Genomic DNA, 17,400 nt, shown 5'->3' on the forward strand with positions numbered 1-17,400 from the left:
AAGATTCTCTACAAATCTCACCCCAACTAGGCTAGTGGGGCCTGGAGTGATTCCCCTGACTCAAAGATACCCCATATTCTGTCTCTTAAAAGCCAGTGGTCTTCTAGGAGCTTAGAACCACTGCACCCAGAAAGCTCCTCCTTTGTGCTAAGTTAATCCCTCCAACCCTGGCCAGAGTTTTGGCTTGTTTTTGTCTCTCTGCGGCTCACTAGAGATGAACCCTGGAGCTGAGTATAACTTCCCGCTAACAATCTTGTCTGGCTTTATCAGCCATTTGGAGCATGTGCGCTGATGAGAACAGTTCATGAAAAACACAAAAACAAAACCCAACCAGCTTGGCACTGCAGCTGGAGGGGTGGCCTCTGCCCTGATCAGCAGAGTGGACCTGGCAACCCACTGAAGCGCTCTGTGCCTCGGCTGCCTCCTCTATAAAAATGGGGATGTTATCCTTGTGGACGCGTCGACGACCGCTCAGGCCAAGGGTGGTCTAGTCCTCATGGCCAGCGAGCCCTCAGCTGATGGAGAGCAGGGCCACACCTTTAGCTAGGCTGCAGCTAAATCCCCAGCCTCCTCTTCTCCCGATTAACCACCCGTCCCCTCAGTGAACACTCAGTTGGACTCCACGGTCCATCTGTGGCTTTAATAGCTGGGCAAACACATGGTCTCCGTGGCTCCCGTGGACTGGAAGCTGGAGGGGAAACACCTCCCCGCCTAAAGGCTGGTCCCTAGGAACCAGCAACCTAATGGGATAGCAAGTGGTTTAAAAACCGTGGAGTTAGGGGACCTCCCCAGCGGTCCAGTGGTTAAGACCCCGCGCTTCCACTGCAGGGGGTGTGGGTGCGATCCCTGGTTGTGTGGCCAAAAAAAAAAATTAAAAGGAAAACAACAACAACAAAAAACCCCATGTAGTCAGATTTCTGGGACGGAGATTAGTTTCTTCACTTTATGATTCATCAGTGGAAGAGAAAAGGTTTTGCATCTATACATGTCTATCAGCGGTCTGGCTGTTTTCCATCACTCAATCAACAAAACACTCAACCGTAAGTAGGAGTCCCTCCTCCCTGTGCCCTGCCTCCCTCCCATACTCCCCCCTGCCCCTCTGCCCTCCCCGCACCCCCCATGCCTGGGCCCTCAGCGGATTCTGGTTGGCTGCTGGGCTCATTTCCTGCGAGCCGGCCTGCCAGGCAGCCTGAGTCTCTAAGGATCGGGCTTCCCACATCAGAGCGCTGGAGAGCTGGCCTGCGACCCTGCAAACCTGAATGCCCCTGGCTCTGGGGCAGAGAAAGGAAGTGGGGAAAGCACACCTGAGGCCAGCGGATCCCCGTACCACACACATAACTGCGGCCCCACCACCACCACACACACACACGCACACGCGCACACACACACACAAATGACTAACAATCTAAGAAGGAAAACTTGGAAGAAATGAGCAGGAAATGGACCACAAAGGGGCTCTGGCCCCTAGCCCATGACATGTGTCCGTCCATCACACAGAAAGCATCCAGTGCAGAGATGGGCCAGAGGCAGAGTTAGGAGGGTCGGTCCACTCCAAACTGGAGGGTGAACTCTTCGGCCCTCCTGTTGAATAGCTCCGGGTCCTGTGTCAGCTGGTCGGCAAGCTCCAAGCGAAGGGGCTGCCCCAGCTCTGGTTTATTCACCAGCATGTTGAGGGCCTCCAAAACTGGGGAGAGAGGTCAGATCAGGACGTCAGGATGGAAGGAAAAAAATCCTGGGAAGGAAGCGATGGCTGCCCGCTCCCAGATCCCCTGAAACGTCACACTCACTCCTTGGGAGATCCCCCCAGGAGGTTCCATGTCTTAGGATGACGCTACAACCAAATGAAATGCCTCTTACCACATTCACTGATGATGCCCAAAGCCATAACCAGTTACATCAGTGCTTTTCAAACTATGTTTCACGGTGTCACAGAAGCTACCCATCATGGGGGTTGGTGAGATAAACAGGGTTTCTGGGTTCTATTCCCTTTTCGAGAAGAAGCACTTTGCTTTTCTCTGTTGTGTTATTAGGATTCTAAAACAACTTTTACTTGGGAAAAAGGATTCTGAGGCTTAAGACTGGAAACCACTGCTGCCCCGTGGCTGGAAATCTTTCACGGGCGACTTTGGAATCCTGGTGAAGGCAGTGGCCCACCTCCCCAGGCACGTGCACATACGCGTACACACAGACGTGTGGTTCTGGGTCCAGAGCACTTCACCGACCTCCTGAAGCTCATCCAAGGACCAGTCCTCCCCATCCCCGCCCCCAGGATTCTTGTTTCCAGGGTTAAGAACTCCCGAGCTGGTCCAGAGGCAGGATTGATCGCACACTGATTACGTCCATAGGCTCTAGAGCCATAGTGCGCACTATGGTAGCCACCAGCCACAGGGAGTTATCTCAATTTAAATTAATGGAAATTCACTACAGTTAGGAATGCAGTTCATAGTCACATCAGCCACATTTCTAGTGCTCGAAAGCTACACGTGGCTAGTGACCATGGCATTGGACAGGGCAGCTACAGAAGGATTCCATCACCGCAGAAAGTTCTGCTGGACGGTGCTGTTCCAGAGGCACCCAAGCAGGCTCCGAATCCCAGCTCTGCCACCTGCCAGCTCAGGCAAGCGCTTCTCCTCTCATGCGCCTCGGTGTCCTAACTATTAAATGGAGCTAACGAGAGCACTGTTTCAGGGGGCTTCTGAGGGGGTTAAATGAAGTTGGTGGGTTAAAAATGGCTGGTGTCCCTGAGTTAGAAAGTTCAAGTTCTCAGTGGTGCAGGGACATGTCTCAGACCAGGTCCTCAATGGCTACCCAACTCCATCTTTGTGTGCCTGAACTATGTTTACTCCATTATAATTTCAATTTGTCATCAATGGATAGATACCAAAAACGTAATATGGAATAAAAAAGTGAATTTTTATACTGGAGAGGGTGTGGAGAAAAGGGAACCCTCCTACACTGTTGGCGGGGAATGTAAATTGGTGCAGCCACTATGGAGAACAGTAGGGAGGTTCTTTAAAAACTAAAAATAGAGCTACCATATGGTCCTGCAATCCTACTCCTGGGCATATATCCAGAGAAAACTCTAATTCAAAAAGATACATGCACCCCAATGTTCCAAGCAGCACTATTTACAATAGTCATGGAAGCAGTCTGAATGTCCATCGACATATGAATGGTTAAAGAAGATGTGGTGCATATATACAATGGAATATTACTCAGCCATAAAAAAGAATGAAACAATGTCATTTTCAGCAACATGGATGGATCTGGAGATTATCGTACTAAGTAATGTAAGTCAAACAGAGAAAGACAAATATAGGATATCACTTGTATGTGGAATCTAAAATACGATACAAATGAACTTATTTACAAAACAGAGACAGACTTAGGGACATAGAAAACAAACTTATGGTTACCATGGGGAAAAGGGGGGCAGGAGGGATAAATTAGGAGTTTGGGATTAACATATACACATTACTATATATAAAACAGATAAACAGCTAGGTCCTACTGTATAGCACAGGGAACTATATTCAATATCTTGTAATAAACTATAATGGAAAAGAATATGAAAAAGAATATATGTACATAAGTATAACTGAACACATGTGCATAAGTATAACTAACACAACATTGCAAATCAACTACACTTCAAATAAAAAAGTGAACTTCTGGGACTTCCCTGGTGGTCCAGTGACAAAGAATCCACCTTACAATGCAGGGGATGCAAGTTCGATCCCTGGTCAGGGAACTAAGATCCCACATGCCACAGGGCAACTAAGCCTGCGGCCACAACTACTGAGCTTGCAAGCCTCAACTAGAGAGCCTGTGTCCGCGAACTACACAGCCCACGCGCTCTGGAACCCACGTGCCACAACTAAAGAAGAGAAAACCCACACGCCATAACTAGAGAGGAGCCCACGCACCACAACGAAGAGCCCGCGCACCGCAAGGAAAGATCCCGTGTGCCGCAACAAAGATCCCACGAGCCGCAACTAAGAGCCGATGCAGCCAAAAATAAATTAAATGAATAATAAATAAATCTTAAAAAGAAAAAAAGTGGGGCTTCCCTGGTGGTGCAGTGATTAAGAATCGGCCTGCCAATGCAGGGGACACGGATTCCATCCCTGGTCCGGGAAGACCCCACATGCCGCAGAGCAACTAGGCCCGTGCACCACAACTACTGAGCCTGCGCTCTAGAGCCCGCGAGCCACAACTACTGGAACCCACGTGCCACAACTACTGAAGCGCGCGTGCCTAGAGCCCGTGCTCTGCCACAAGAGAAGCCACTGCAATGAGAAGTCCGTGCACCACAATGAAGAGTAGCCCCCGCTTGCCGCAACTAGAGAAAGCCCACGTGCAGCAACGAAGACCCAACGCAGCCAAAAATAAATAAATAAATTTGTTTTAGAAAAAGAAAAAAGTGAACTTTTAAAAAATGGCATGTGGGAATTCCCTGGCAGACCAGTGGTTAGGACTCCGAGCTTCCGAGCTTCCACTGGGCTGGGGGCCCAGGTTCAATCCCTGGTCGGGGAACTAAGATCCCGCAAGCTACAAAACACAGCCAAAAAAAAAAAAAAAGGTATGTGAAGCTCTTAGCACAGTGCCCAAGTGCCTAATTAAGTGATGTATGTTATCATTGTTAGGCCAGTCCCCTCAGCTGTCATTTAGGGCACTGAGCCCTGGAAAGGAAGACTTCACCAGGGTCCCCAGACAGGGCATGCGGCCTTCTTATCCCAAGCCCTTCCCTCTATAGCCCAGCTGCTTCTCTCTCCCCTGACCCAGAGCAACGCTGCTCTCTCCCACCTGCCCAGGTATGAGAACAGAGGCAGGAGCAGGTCAGCCAGCCCAGGATCTCAGGACACACCCCTTCTATCTGATGACAGGCTCAGCTGAGACTCACAATTTTTTTTTTTTTTTTTTTTTTGCGGTACGTGGGCCTCTCACTGTTGTGGCCTCTCCCGTTGCAGAGCACAGGCTCCGGACGCGCAGGCTCAGCGGCCACGGCTCACGGGCCCAGCCGCTCCGCGGCATGTGGGATCCTCCTGGACCGGGGCATGAACCCATGTCCCCTGCATCGGCAGGCGGACTCTCAACCACTGTGCCACCAGGGAAGCCCAACTCACAATTTTTATCTCCTTTCTTCTGGGCTTTTCTAAGTGAAAATCGGTCCCATGACCCCCTCCCCCATCCAGTCCAGGTCCCTCCCTCTAGGCAGGGCCCAGGCCCACCTTGGCAGGTCTTGGTGAAAGGCTTCCAGTTCTCCTTGCTGATGAGGGGCAGGCACACCCGCCCGTTGCTGTCCACGTTGGGGTGGTAGATCCTGGTTGTGAATGTCACTGTCGGAGGCTTGAATGGATACTCCTCAGGGAAGCTGATGCGCAGGTTGAAGGCCTTGAGGTTGTAGGGAGGTTTCTCCTGTGCAGGAGAGGGATCAAGCTCTGTGCCGAGGCACCGCTGCTCATTTCCTTCTAGGACCTGCATCTGGTTTCCCCCTCTCTCCGCCCCCACCCCAGGGTCCCAGGCATCCTCTGCTCCACTCCTAGGAAGAATCATGAATGGCGACATGCCGCAACACAAGCAAACTCTGAAGGCATTGTGCTAAGTGAAATAAGCTAGAGCCAAAAAAAAACACACAAATATTGTATGATTCCACTTATGTGATGTACCTAGAATAGTCAAATTCATAGACATAAACTAGAAAATTAGTTACCAGATGCTGGAGGGAAGGAGGGACGGGGAGTCAGTGCTTAACAGACACAGAATTTCAGTTCTAGAGATGGATGGTGGTGATCGCTGCACAATAATGTGAGTGTACTTCGTGTCATTGAACTCAGAACATAAAAATGATGAGGATGGTACATACTGTTATGTGTATTTTGCCATGTTAAAAGAAGAAAAAAAAAGAACTCGGAGTTGGAGTGACCAGTTGCCAGGAGCCAGTAGAAGACGCTCTAGACTTCCAGCAACAAGAAGGCTTTCCTGGGCATCTACTCTGTGCCACCCCGTGCTAAGGGCTCCGCACACGTTAGCCCATACAGCACAGTGTAGGGGTTACGTGGACTTTGGAGCCCCTCTGCCTGAGTGTGACTCTTGGCTCTGCCCCTTCCTAGCTGTGTAACCTCAGGCAAGTAACTCAACCTCTCTGTGCTTTTCCATACGGAACAAATAACAGACTTCTTCATAGGGTTTATGTAAGAATTAAATGAGCTAATTTATGTTGAGAGCTTAGAATAGGGCCTGGCACATGGCAAGCACTATGTACATGTCAGCTATTAGGATAAGTATTATGAAAACTCCTGAGTATTAGCATCTCCACTTCCAGATGAGGAAACTCAAGTGTAATGTATATAAGTAACTTGCCCAGGGCCACAGTGACAGTGCTAGGATGGGATCTCAGCACTGTCAACTTGACTTCTCCACACATGGGCAGTACTCTACAACCCTAGTGGGGCGGAACCTCAGGACTTGGGTGACCCCCGCATAGAGCACAGGGGCCTTCAGGCTGGTTCCAAAGCTCCAAAACCTTCCAGAACCTTCGTGATAGAGAAGACAGGGCAAAGACAGTCCGAATGACACAGGTATGCAAGCGTAGACTCAAGGTTTTAAGAGAGCTCCTCTTCCTCAGCAGAAGGCAGAAAGGAAGCCGTAGGGGTCCTGGGTGTGTCTGAGATAAGAGCTGGGGCAAATGCTGGGCAGATAAAGAAAATGCCTTAGCTTTCATGTTCTCGATAATAAGAAGAGGCTGGGACCTGGGAAGTAGACACAAAGCCACGGGTGAGGCCTCAGAAAAGGACGAGAGAGCGTCTGTGTGTCCTTCTGCAGGGGTTGCAGGCTGGGCTGCCCGGGTCTTATCAGAGGAAGGAGGTGGCGGAGCCATGAAGCTGAGAGCCCTGGGTCCTGGGAACCCATCCTGGCTCCGCCTCGAGCTTGCTGTGTGGCTTTGAGCAGCTCTGGGGCTCAGTTTCCTCATCTATGAAAATGAGGAAGTTGGACCAGACAGAGGGCTTCACACTGCACCTTAGGGTCAGCTGAGAAAGCCCTACTTCTTCCGAAGTCCTGAGTTAAATAAAGCATTTTGTTATTCTTCCAGCCCAGAGCAGGTGTGGTGGACTGTTTCAACCCAGCAGCCCACAGGACATGACAGAGGGTCAAGGGTTGCCCTGACTCAAGCCGTTCTCCATTGTTCTGGGCTACAGGTCAGTTGAAAGAGAAGATGGCACAGGGACTTCCCTGGTGGTCCAGTGGGTAAGACTCTGCGCTCCCAATGCAGGGGGTCTGGGTTCGATCCCTGGTCCGGGAACTAGATCCCGCATGCATGCCGCAATAAGAAGCCCGCATACCGCAACGAAGATCCTGTGTGCCGCAACTAAGACCCAGCCCAGCCAAAATAAATAAATAAATAAATTTAAAAATATAAAAAATAAAGGAAAATGGCACAACCCAAGCCACTGCCTTGTCAGTAAGAAGTTCAAATCCTAAATAATCAAATGAATTGTTCCCATTAAATTCCAAAGAGCTAATAAAAAGCTCAATTGTTTCCATTTTTATTTCCTAGTATCCAAAGGTATATAGATGAACTTCTCAAAGAAAATATCTGTGGTCACTAATAATTAGATGATACAATAGACATCTTGCACTTTGATAGGTCCTTTGGAATATTACTTTCAAAGGGAGATTCTATCGAGATGATCTTTAATAATAAACAGAGAAAAAGCAGAATAGTAGAGATGAGTTATCTGTGTTGTCATATGTAACAATAATTTTCTGAAATACAATTTTTAAAAGAGAACAAAACACATTTTAGGTCTAAGGCAGCAAATTCTACCAACTGTGGGAAACAGGAACTTCATCCCTATCCTTCGACAAAGACCCAACAGATCTCTTCTTCTTTTTCTTTTTTTTTTTTAATGCCCTTTGTCTACTGAAGCTTCCATGGTGGGCGTGGTAGCTACTGGCTTGCAGAAGGGGTCCCTTACTAAATCCAAAAGGCTTTTAGCCTCTTCATCAGTTGGCCTGAACCTCAGAAGCAATCAATCCAGAGAGAGACCCCCTCTGCCAATGATAACCTCCAGTGAAAAACAGGATTCAGGGGGCTTCCCTGGTGGCGCAGTGGTGGAGAGTCCACCTGCCGATGCAGGGGACACGGGTTTGTGCCCCGGTCCGGGAAGATCCCACGTGCCGCGGAGCGGCTGGGCCCGTGAGCCATGGCTGCTGAGCCTGCGCGTCCGGAACCTGTGCTCCGCAACGGGAGGGGCCCCAACAGTGTGAGGCCCACATACCACAAAAACAAAACAAAACAAAACAAAACAGGATTCGAAGGCAGGGAAGATTCTTGCCCAGTCCTAACCCTCCCTGCCCAGGCTCCTGGCGTAAGTGACCCCGGTCCCCCGCCATGGTCCTGTGGATACTCACAGGCAGGAGGAGAGCGTGCCACACCAGCACGTTGGCATCATCGCTGAACAGGTTCCGCAGGTACCTGGGGAGCTCCTTCTGAAGGTCCTCCAGCTCCTGCAGGGGGACAGAGCACGGGCAGTTGGCCTAGTCGCCCCTACTTCAGCCCCCTCCCCCCTGCCCCCCAGCACACTGTCCAAGTCCCAAACAGGACCGCCCAGGGGACAGAAGATGGCAGAGTCATAGCCCCCATTCACTGAGCACTTGGTACATGTCAGGCACCGTGCTCAGGGCTTTGAGTGAATCACCCAAGTTTAGCCTCACCCCAGCTCCATAAGTACCAGGTGGAGGGAGCACGCACATCACTGCTTCCAGATATTACAACTTGGGAGTAAACTCTCTTAGGAGCCTTTTCTCCTGAAACCGACGTACTTAATGTCTGTCCTCTTGTCCTCTTCCTAGAGAGTCACGAGGTCCTCCCTCCCTTCCGTAGCACCCAGTATGACGATGTGCCTTTACAGTGTTCAGGGCAGAACAGGCAGCAAAGACATCACCCTGTGCCTGTCAAACTGCTCCAGACCAGGCCTGGGGAGGGGAAATGACTCAGGCAGACCATAGCAGAGGAGAACTGTACACACCAAGCAGAGAAACAAGAGGACAAGCAGTGTCACTCTCCCAGAAAGGTGACCCAGTCACTGGACATCACTGAGCTCCCCCAACAGCCCTCTCCTCAATAGCACCCTCTACTGACACTTGACTAAGACATGGCCCAGCCCTCGAGAACTTCATTGGAGTAATGGAAGAAACACGGATGTGATTATGTGACTAACGTGTGGACACATAATAGGGAAGGAGAGGAGAGGGGAGCAGGAAAGCTTCACGCAGGGTGACACTGTGAGCTGGGTCATGCGGAATGAATAAGAGTCTATCTACCATGCAGAGAACTGGAGAGGTACCAAGGCAGAGGGCCCAGTGAGAGCAAATGTATACGGTGCGTCCCATGCAAGATTCATAGTTATTATGGGAAAAGGGCTCCATGGTCAAGTACACTGGGAAACACTAGGCTAAACAGACTTCTTTCCTGCAGGACTTCCCAAAGCCTTTAATACGTTACTGTGCGTTGTGATTCTCCAAGGTATGAGCCCACGCGTGCAGTACTTCTCAAATGTATTAGACCAAAGAACCCCTCTCTCCATTCTGGGGTCCATCTTGTGGAACAATAGACTTTTTAAAAAATATACTTCCTTTCCTTTTTAAAAAAATTTTTAAAAATTGAAGTATAGTTGCTGTACAATATTATATGTTACAGGTGTACAAGATAGTGATTCACAATTTTTAAAGGTTATACTCCATTTATAGCTATTATAAAATATTGGCTACATTCCTCATGTTGTACAATATATCCTTGTGGCTTATTTTATACCTAATGATTTGTACCTCTTACCCCTCTACCCCTATGCTGCCTCTCCCCACTGTAATAGACCTTTAAAAAAAAACAACAGCGGGACTTCCCTGGTGGTGCAGTGGTTAAGAATCCGCCTGCCCATGCAGGAGACACGGGTTTGAGCCCTGGTCCGGGAAGATCCCACATGTCGCGGAGCAACTAAGCCCGTGCGTCACAACTACTGAGCCCATGTGCCACAACTATTGAAGCCCGTGCATCTACAGCCTGTGCTCTGCCACAAGAGAAGCCACCACAATGAGAAGCCCGCGCACCGCAACAAAGAGTAGCCCCCGCTTTTCACAACTAGAGAAAGCCCGCGCGCAGCAACGAAGACCCAAAGCAGCCAAAATTAAATAAATAAATAAATTTATTAAAAAAAAAAAAAAAACAGCAACAGATAAAAAGACATTCAGGGAATTCCCAGGCAGTCCTGTGGTTAGGACTCCACACTTTCACTGCCAAGGGCGTGGGTTCGATCCCTGGTTGGGAACAGAGATCCTGTAAGTCACATGGTGCGGCCAAAATAAAAATAAAAAGTAAATAAATAAAAGTATTTTTTAAAAAAAGACTTTCAAGGGCAGGTCATATTTTTCTGGAACACCAAATGGTATAAACCAGGGGTTCTCAACTGGGGGGTTACTTTACCTACTTGCCCCCAGGACATTTAGCAATGTCTATGACCATTTGGGGCTGTCACAAATGGAGGAGTGCCACTACATCTAGTGGGTAGAGGCCAGGGATGCCGACAAACACTCTACGGAAAATTATCTGGCCCAAGATGTCAATAGTGACAAGGCTGGCAAGCCCCAGTATAAACAAAGGCAGAGAGAAAGGTCCCCAAAGCCAGTCCACAGCTGGGGAGAGGTCCCTTCCCACTGCGCACCATCTAAACTTTCTCTGCCCCCCAACATACAGACACACCCTTATCTCCTGTTTCTTATCTTTCCATACTCCAACTCTGTTCATGCCAACAAACTGCTTCTTGCGCCTTCTGCCCAGAATCTATGACCCCTCATTTATCTTTTACCCCAAACTAGAAGCATCTGCTACTACAAGTCCTAGTTCCAGTATCATCTGTGACTCTTCAGCAAGAATGAAGCCCCAGGTTGGACAGAGAAGCTCTGGAATGGACATTTTCCCCAAGTTTACTATAACTGGAAGAACTTGGACTTTACTGGTTGTATATGAGTTCTCTCAAGGCTTTCCCAAAGCCTGGGGATGCTGAAAGCCAAGCTAGGACACACAGTTTGTTCCAGAGGCCTGTTAGGAAATCACCTGACTCAGAGGAACAGAAAATGAAAGTAGGGAAGCCACTGAAAGAGCCTATGGGTTGGAGCCCCACCAATCTGGGCTCTAATCCCAGCCCCATCACTCCCTACTGGGTGACCCAGGACAACCAAGTTATTCTCTCTGAGCCTCAACTTCCCCATCTGTAAAATGGGGGTATAGGACTTATCTCACAGGGTTGCTGTGAGAATGAGATGAAATAACTAATGTAAACTACCTGGCATTTAGTGGTGCCAGTGCTATAAATACTGGCTCCTAGCTCTTTCCCACTTGGCTGGAAAGACTCTCTGCCCTATTTTGCTGCCAACCTCTAGATTTCAGTCCTTCTGGGCTGAGCCTGCTCTGGGTGCCCCAATCTCAGATCATGTTCTTCTCAGAGGCTGAGGGTAGCACTCCCTCTTCACCCCCCTCAAGCCTGCACATAGGAGGGGCACTTCTGAGAGCCTCAAAGCCTGAGGGGTGTCCGACCCAGGATTGCTCTACCTTCCCCATCTGTCCCCAGTCCCAGCCACATCTCAGTCCTCCAAACACCTTGGGTTTTCCCACCTCCTGGGGAAAATCGCCAACTCCCCATCCTTCCCGACCTCACTTCAAATTGTGTCTCTGATCGGAATGAAAGCTCAGAAGGGGTAGGTTTGTTTATCTCTGCCTCCGTATCTCCTAGAACAGGAACCAGCATATAGGAGGCATTCAACAACATTTGTAGAACAAATGAATACACGCCACCTGCTCCAGGACACCTTCTAGGTTCTCCCTGGAATCTTTTCCTCCCGAGAATACCCTGAGAACGTTGCTTTCAACTCCCACTCAGCATCGCATACTTCTCGGGACTCTAATGTGGGTACGAAACTATGGGGCGGGCCATGGGCTATTCCAAGGCAAGGACCCTGTCCTGGTTCTCTCTGTTCAAAAGGCACCTGCCACCACCCCCAACAGAACGCCTGGCTCCAAAAAAGACGCCAAGGAACCAACCCTTCCCGCACCTGAGACGCACGCAATTGTTATCACAAGTTTCTGGCAGTGAAATGAAACTGAAACCAATCTGGGGGGAGGTGGCTCATCCCCATCCCCAGCACAGCTCAGGGAGCCAGCGACACCCCAGTTCGACACGTCCTCAGCTCCCCAAACTCCAGCTCTGGCCCCTCTCGTAGACCCACTCTTCCACTGGGGAGGGGGCAGGGATGCAGGGATTCAGCCAGCCCTGGTACCCAGACAAACAAATGCGCTCGGAGAGCTGGAGGAGGGATGGAGGGAGGACGGAATAGAAAGTCACCGGAACCGTGACAAAGGGGTCATCCTACTCGCGGTTACCTTCGCCACCCGCTTGCTCGCCGTCATCTCGGGACCGAGTGTGAAGCTCCGACGGACTCCAGCTAGAGTGCGCACCGGACTGCGAACTCCGCCCACCCCGCCCCGGGGACACCACCTCCGGGAGCCCCGCCCACTTTCCGTTCCACCCGCGGGGACCGGGTTGACCTGCTCCCCGCCGCCTCGGCTGAGACAGCGAGGCCACCGAGGCGAGGACCCGCCCGGTCCCCACGGTGGTGGGCTCGGATCCCCGGAACTTGAGCTCTTTTGTCGTGAGACCAGGCGGGCCTGGGAGAGCGCGGCGTTGCCGGATCCCGGAGTCCCGCTAGGGGACGCCCTGCACCAGGCAGCGAGCGCGAGGGGGCGCGGGGCCGGGGTCCGCCCATCCGGGTTCTAGTTCCAGCTCCGCCGCTAGAGGCCCAGCCGGGGGCTGCACCATCTCCTCTCAGCCGCCGCCCCAAACACACACTCGCTCTAAGCAAATACAGGATGCTCGCTATGCACGCGCAGCTCCGCGACAGGTCGCGCGGGGGTCTCCGCCGTCAGACCGCCGCCCTAAGCCCCTCTAGCGAATTCCCAGAGCCCCCTGGGCAAATCATTTCCCCTCTCTAGGCCCATGTGCTCCATCTCTAAAAATGGGTGGGAGACAGCGTAGACTATATCCCCGACAAGGACCCCTCCCCTGGCAGCTTGGAATCCTTTGTGCTGTCCAGCATTCGGTGGTGGAACTGCAGACGGTTCTCCCAGGTGACTTCTTGATGCAGAGCACCGCAAGGGGGCGCTGTTGGATCCGTTCTCTTGCTTTGGGGTTTGGTAGACCCTTCAATCCTTTACTAGGTTTAATAGTAAGTGCCTACTATATATTAGATTTGGGAGACAGTTGGGGTGTTGGGAGCCCCAAGATGTACTTAAGGGGCCTGCCTTATTTTACCATCACTCCATTACAAACTGCTGGCCTACTGTGTGCCCCAAAACACAGCCTGGAGTCTCCACCCCTGTTCAAGAGCAGAGGGCCTTTTCCCCAGCACGAAGCTGAGGCCACTGTGGACTAGCAGCCCCAGAGCACGGAGCAGCATCTGGGGAAGAATCTCCTAGTAATAATGAGACTCTTTGGGAGGACTGAACCCATCTTCCTCACCCCCATCCCCAGTCCAGAGGAGGAAGGAAATCAGAAAATATTTTGAGCGCATATTTTGAGTTCTGAGCTCACTCCCTCGCTTACTTTTTTTTTTTTTTAATTAATTTATTTATTTGGGCTGCATTGGGTCTTCGTGGCGATGCGCAGGCTTCTCATTGTGGTGGCTTCTCTTGTTGCAGAGCACGGACTCTAGGCACGTGGGCTTCAGTAGTTGTGGCTCGCGGGCTGTACAGCGCAGGCTCAGTAGTTGTGGCTCACGGGCTTAGTTGCTCTGCGGCATGTGGGATCTTCCCGGACCAGGACTCGAAACCGTGTCCCTGACATTGGCAGGCGGCTTCTTAACCACTGCGCCACCAGGGAAGTCCCCTCACTTACTTTTTATCTAAGTGTGTTGGAACCAAGCAACTTCTCTGCTCAGATGTGGGATGTACTGTATTTGCAGGATGATTAATTCTGTTTAATTCAATTCAGGAAACTTTTTCTTTGGGGGGGGGGCGGTTCGCGGGCCTCTCAGTGTTGTGGCCTCTCCCGTTGCGGAGCACAGGCTCCGGACGCGCAGGCTCAGCGGCCATGGCTCACGGGCCCAGCCGCTCCGCGGCATGTGGGATCTTCCCAGACCGGGGCACGAACCCGTGTCCCCCGCATCGGCAGGCGGACTCTCAACCACTGCGCCACCAGGGAAGCCCCAATTCAGGAAACTTTAACTGGGTTTCGGCTGCTGCTGCTGCTTCTTCTGCTTCTTTAGACCCCACAGCGGCCTGTGGGATCTTAGTTCCCCGACCAGGGATCAAACCCCGGGCCCACAGCAGTGAAAGCACCAAGTCCTAACCACTGGACCACCAGGGAAGTCCCAAACTGGGCATCTTCTATATGCCAAAAATGAATAGGACACTGTCCACAATTCCTTAACATAGGTAGCAATGAAAGAACTAAGGCGTTTGAACCCACCTCCAGTCATTCATCTAGTTACTAAGCATTTACTACAGAGTGCCAGGCACTGACCACAATGAGAAAGTGGGGTCCCTGCACTTGAGAAGCTCTCTGGCTATTGGGACAGAGAGAAAGAATGCAGCCCCTGCATTTCTAATGCAAAGTGGTCAGCATTAAGCTATAGGCAATCAACTGATGCTGTGGGAGCCGGGAGGAGGGTCACTGGTTCCAGCCTCAGAGAGGGGCAGAGGTTTCCTAGAAGAGATAAAGATCCAGGTGAACTGCAAGCCCGATGAGTTATAGCTAGAATAGAACGTGGGATGAGAGTGTTCCAAGAAGAGGGAACATGAGCAAAGGTGCCTGGCTGTGAATCTGGAAACTCAAAGTGGTTCCGTAATGTGGAGCAAAGTCTGTCCTCCACTCTGTGGTTCGCCTTCCTTTCTCTCACAGAAGCCCCGAGGCCCCAAAGTGAATTCAGGATCATGGACTTAGCCCAGCCTCCCCATCCTGGGGTGGATCTCAAACCCTCACCCAGCTGGGAGGCCCACAGGTGTGGCCTTCACATTCTCACACAAGGCAGACCTTTGTGTGTCAGAATGAGCCCTATTAGACCTGGATTCTAGTTCCATATCTGCCCCCCAGTGCAGCATGGCCTTTGGTGAGCTGTGGAAACTTCCACCTGCTTCCCAGGACCACTGCGAGGCTAAGCTCACAGCCCCGGAGGAACTTTGAAAACTGTAAGTCTGATGCTGAAATCTCAGCCTTTGTACACCGGTGCCTAATCGAACCTCAGAGACAGAGTTTTGGGTGAAGTTAAAAAGAAGAGCTTTATTGCTTTGCCAGGCAACGGGGAACACAGCAGGCTCATGCCTGTCAAAACTGTGTGTCCCAACCTGGGAGGATTTGATGCGGGGATTTATAGCAATAGTTCAAGGGCGGGGTCTCTGACAAGGCTGGGGTGTGTGCAGGATGTGCACTCCCTTAATCTCAGCTCAGGTGGGCAGTCTCCTAATCCTGATGAGCTTGTCTGCTCCCTTTAATCTTTTTTCTTTTTAAATTATTTGTTTATTTATTTATGGCTGCAATGGGTCTTCGTTGCTGCGCGAGCTTTATCTGGTTGTGGCGAGCAGGCTTATCATTGCAGTGGCTTCTCTTGTTGCGGAGCAAGGGCTCTAGGCACACGGGCTTCAGCAGTTGTGGCTCGTGGGCTCAGTAGTTGTGGCTCGCGGGCTCTAGAGCGCAGGCTCGGTAGCTGTGGCACACGGGCTTAGTTGCTCCGCGGCATGTGGGATCTTCCTGGGCCAGGGCTTGAACCCGTGTCCCCTGCATTGGCAGGTGGATTCTCAACCACAGCGCCACCAGGGAAGTCCTCTGCTCCCTTTAATCTCGCCTCAGGTGGTTTCTTGGCTGCTCCTCCCTTGATTAGCAAGTGTTAGAATCTGCCCTTTGGAACTCAGGAAAGGTCATGGAGGCTGGAGTCTTGAGTACAAGAAATGGGAGACAAAAAGACCTCTGTGCCTGGGAGCCCCACTGGGTCCCGCTGAGTTTCAAGCTCAAGATATAAATAATCAGGATGGAATCCCAGCTGCACTATCGTTGGCTGAATAACCTTGGGTAAATTACTTCCCCTCTCTGTGTCTCCAGTGCCTCATCTGTAAAATGGGGCTAGTAATAGTGGATGTGAGGAGTAATGTGCTTATATTTGGACAAGAAGTGACAGTTATAACAGTAAAAATATTGTAATAACAATAATAATCAGTATTAAAATGAAGTCCAGTGCCCGCTCAGGAGTGAATGTGCTGGGTTGGAGGAACGGAGATGCCTGAGTTTGCTCCCTTAGAGCAATGGCAACACTATCTTCCTGAGTAGGAGAACTCTTTTTACTTCCCCCTGATCGAGTCGGCATTTATTCATTTAGTCCACAAAAATTTCCAAGCGCCTGCTCCTGCAAGGCCCTCTGTTGAGCTCTCTGCGGGACGCAGGGAAGGGGGAGGCCAACCCTTTGTCTCTACCATCGAGTAGAAGGTACATATGTCTGTATAGACAACAAAAGTTGGAGGAGAAAGGCCTCTAAGTCACTTATATATGGAATCTAAACAAACAGACAAACAACCAACCAAGCTCATAGATACAGAGAACAGATTGCTCGCCAGGGGCGAGGTAAAAGTTCTCATCGCAAGAAAAATAATTTGTAACTTGCCTTACTGATTGTGGTGACCATTTCCCAGTACATACAAACAGTGAGCCATTATGTTGTATAGCTAAAACTAGTATAATATGTCAATTATATCTCAATATATATATATATTTTTTTGGTACGCGGGCCTCTCACTGTTGTGGCCTCTCCCGTTGCGGAGCACAGGCTCCGGACGCGCAGGCTCAGCGGCCATGGCTCACGGACCCAGCCGCCCCGCAGCATGTGCGATCTTCCCGGACCAGGGCACGAACCCACGTCCCCTGCATCGGCAGGCGGACTCTCAACCACTGCGCCACCAGGGAAGCCCTCAATAAAATTTTTTTTAATAAAGAAGATATACCCCCAACAAACTCTAGGTTTGACTTATTGTCTGTTTATTGTAAGAATAAAATGAGATTAGGGAATTCCCTGGCGGGGCAGTGGTTAGGACTTGGCGTTTTCACTGCTGAGGGATCCCTGGCCAGGGAACTAAGATCCTGTAAGCCAAGAGGTGTGGCCAAAAAAAAAAAAGAACAAAATGAGATTGTATACATGAGGGGCACCTTGTAGGTACCAAAGCACTTTACCTGTTTATAATGCAGAGTTCTGGGCCAAAGGTTCAAGTTGTTCAGAAGGGGCCAGGACCCTTCAGAGCGTCTTTGAGGGGAAAATTGGGTTAGAAAGGAGCAGTTGTTGTCCTCCAGGCCTTCTCCCTGGGCTCCT

At 50.6% G+C, this 17,400-nt stretch overlaps 1 protein-coding gene across 1 annotated transcript; it reads right to left on the minus strand.

Annotated features, from left to right (window-relative positions):
* Positions 1–72: 72 nt before the first annotated feature.
* On the minus strand, positions 73–12,522 carry UBE2L6 (ubiquitin conjugating enzyme E2 L6). The gene is made up of 4 exons (XM_082661332.1): positions 12,437–12,522; positions 8,416–8,511; positions 5,232–5,418; positions 73–1,684 (listed from the first exon to the last, which is right to left on the minus strand). The coding sequence occupies exons 1-4, from the start codon at positions 12,461–12,463 to the stop codon at positions 1,533–1,535; spliced, it is 462 nt and encodes a 153-aa protein (XP_082517458.1). The 5' UTR covers positions 12,464–12,522; the 3' UTR covers positions 73–1,532.
* Positions 12,523–17,400: the final 4,878 nt, after the last annotated feature.

Source organism: Grampus griseus (genome assembly GCF_964374135.1).
Source record: "Grampus griseus genome assembly, chromosome: 8".
In the NCBI taxonomy this organism is placed as follows: Eukaryota; Metazoa; Chordata; class Mammalia; order Artiodactyla; family Delphinidae; genus Grampus; species Grampus griseus.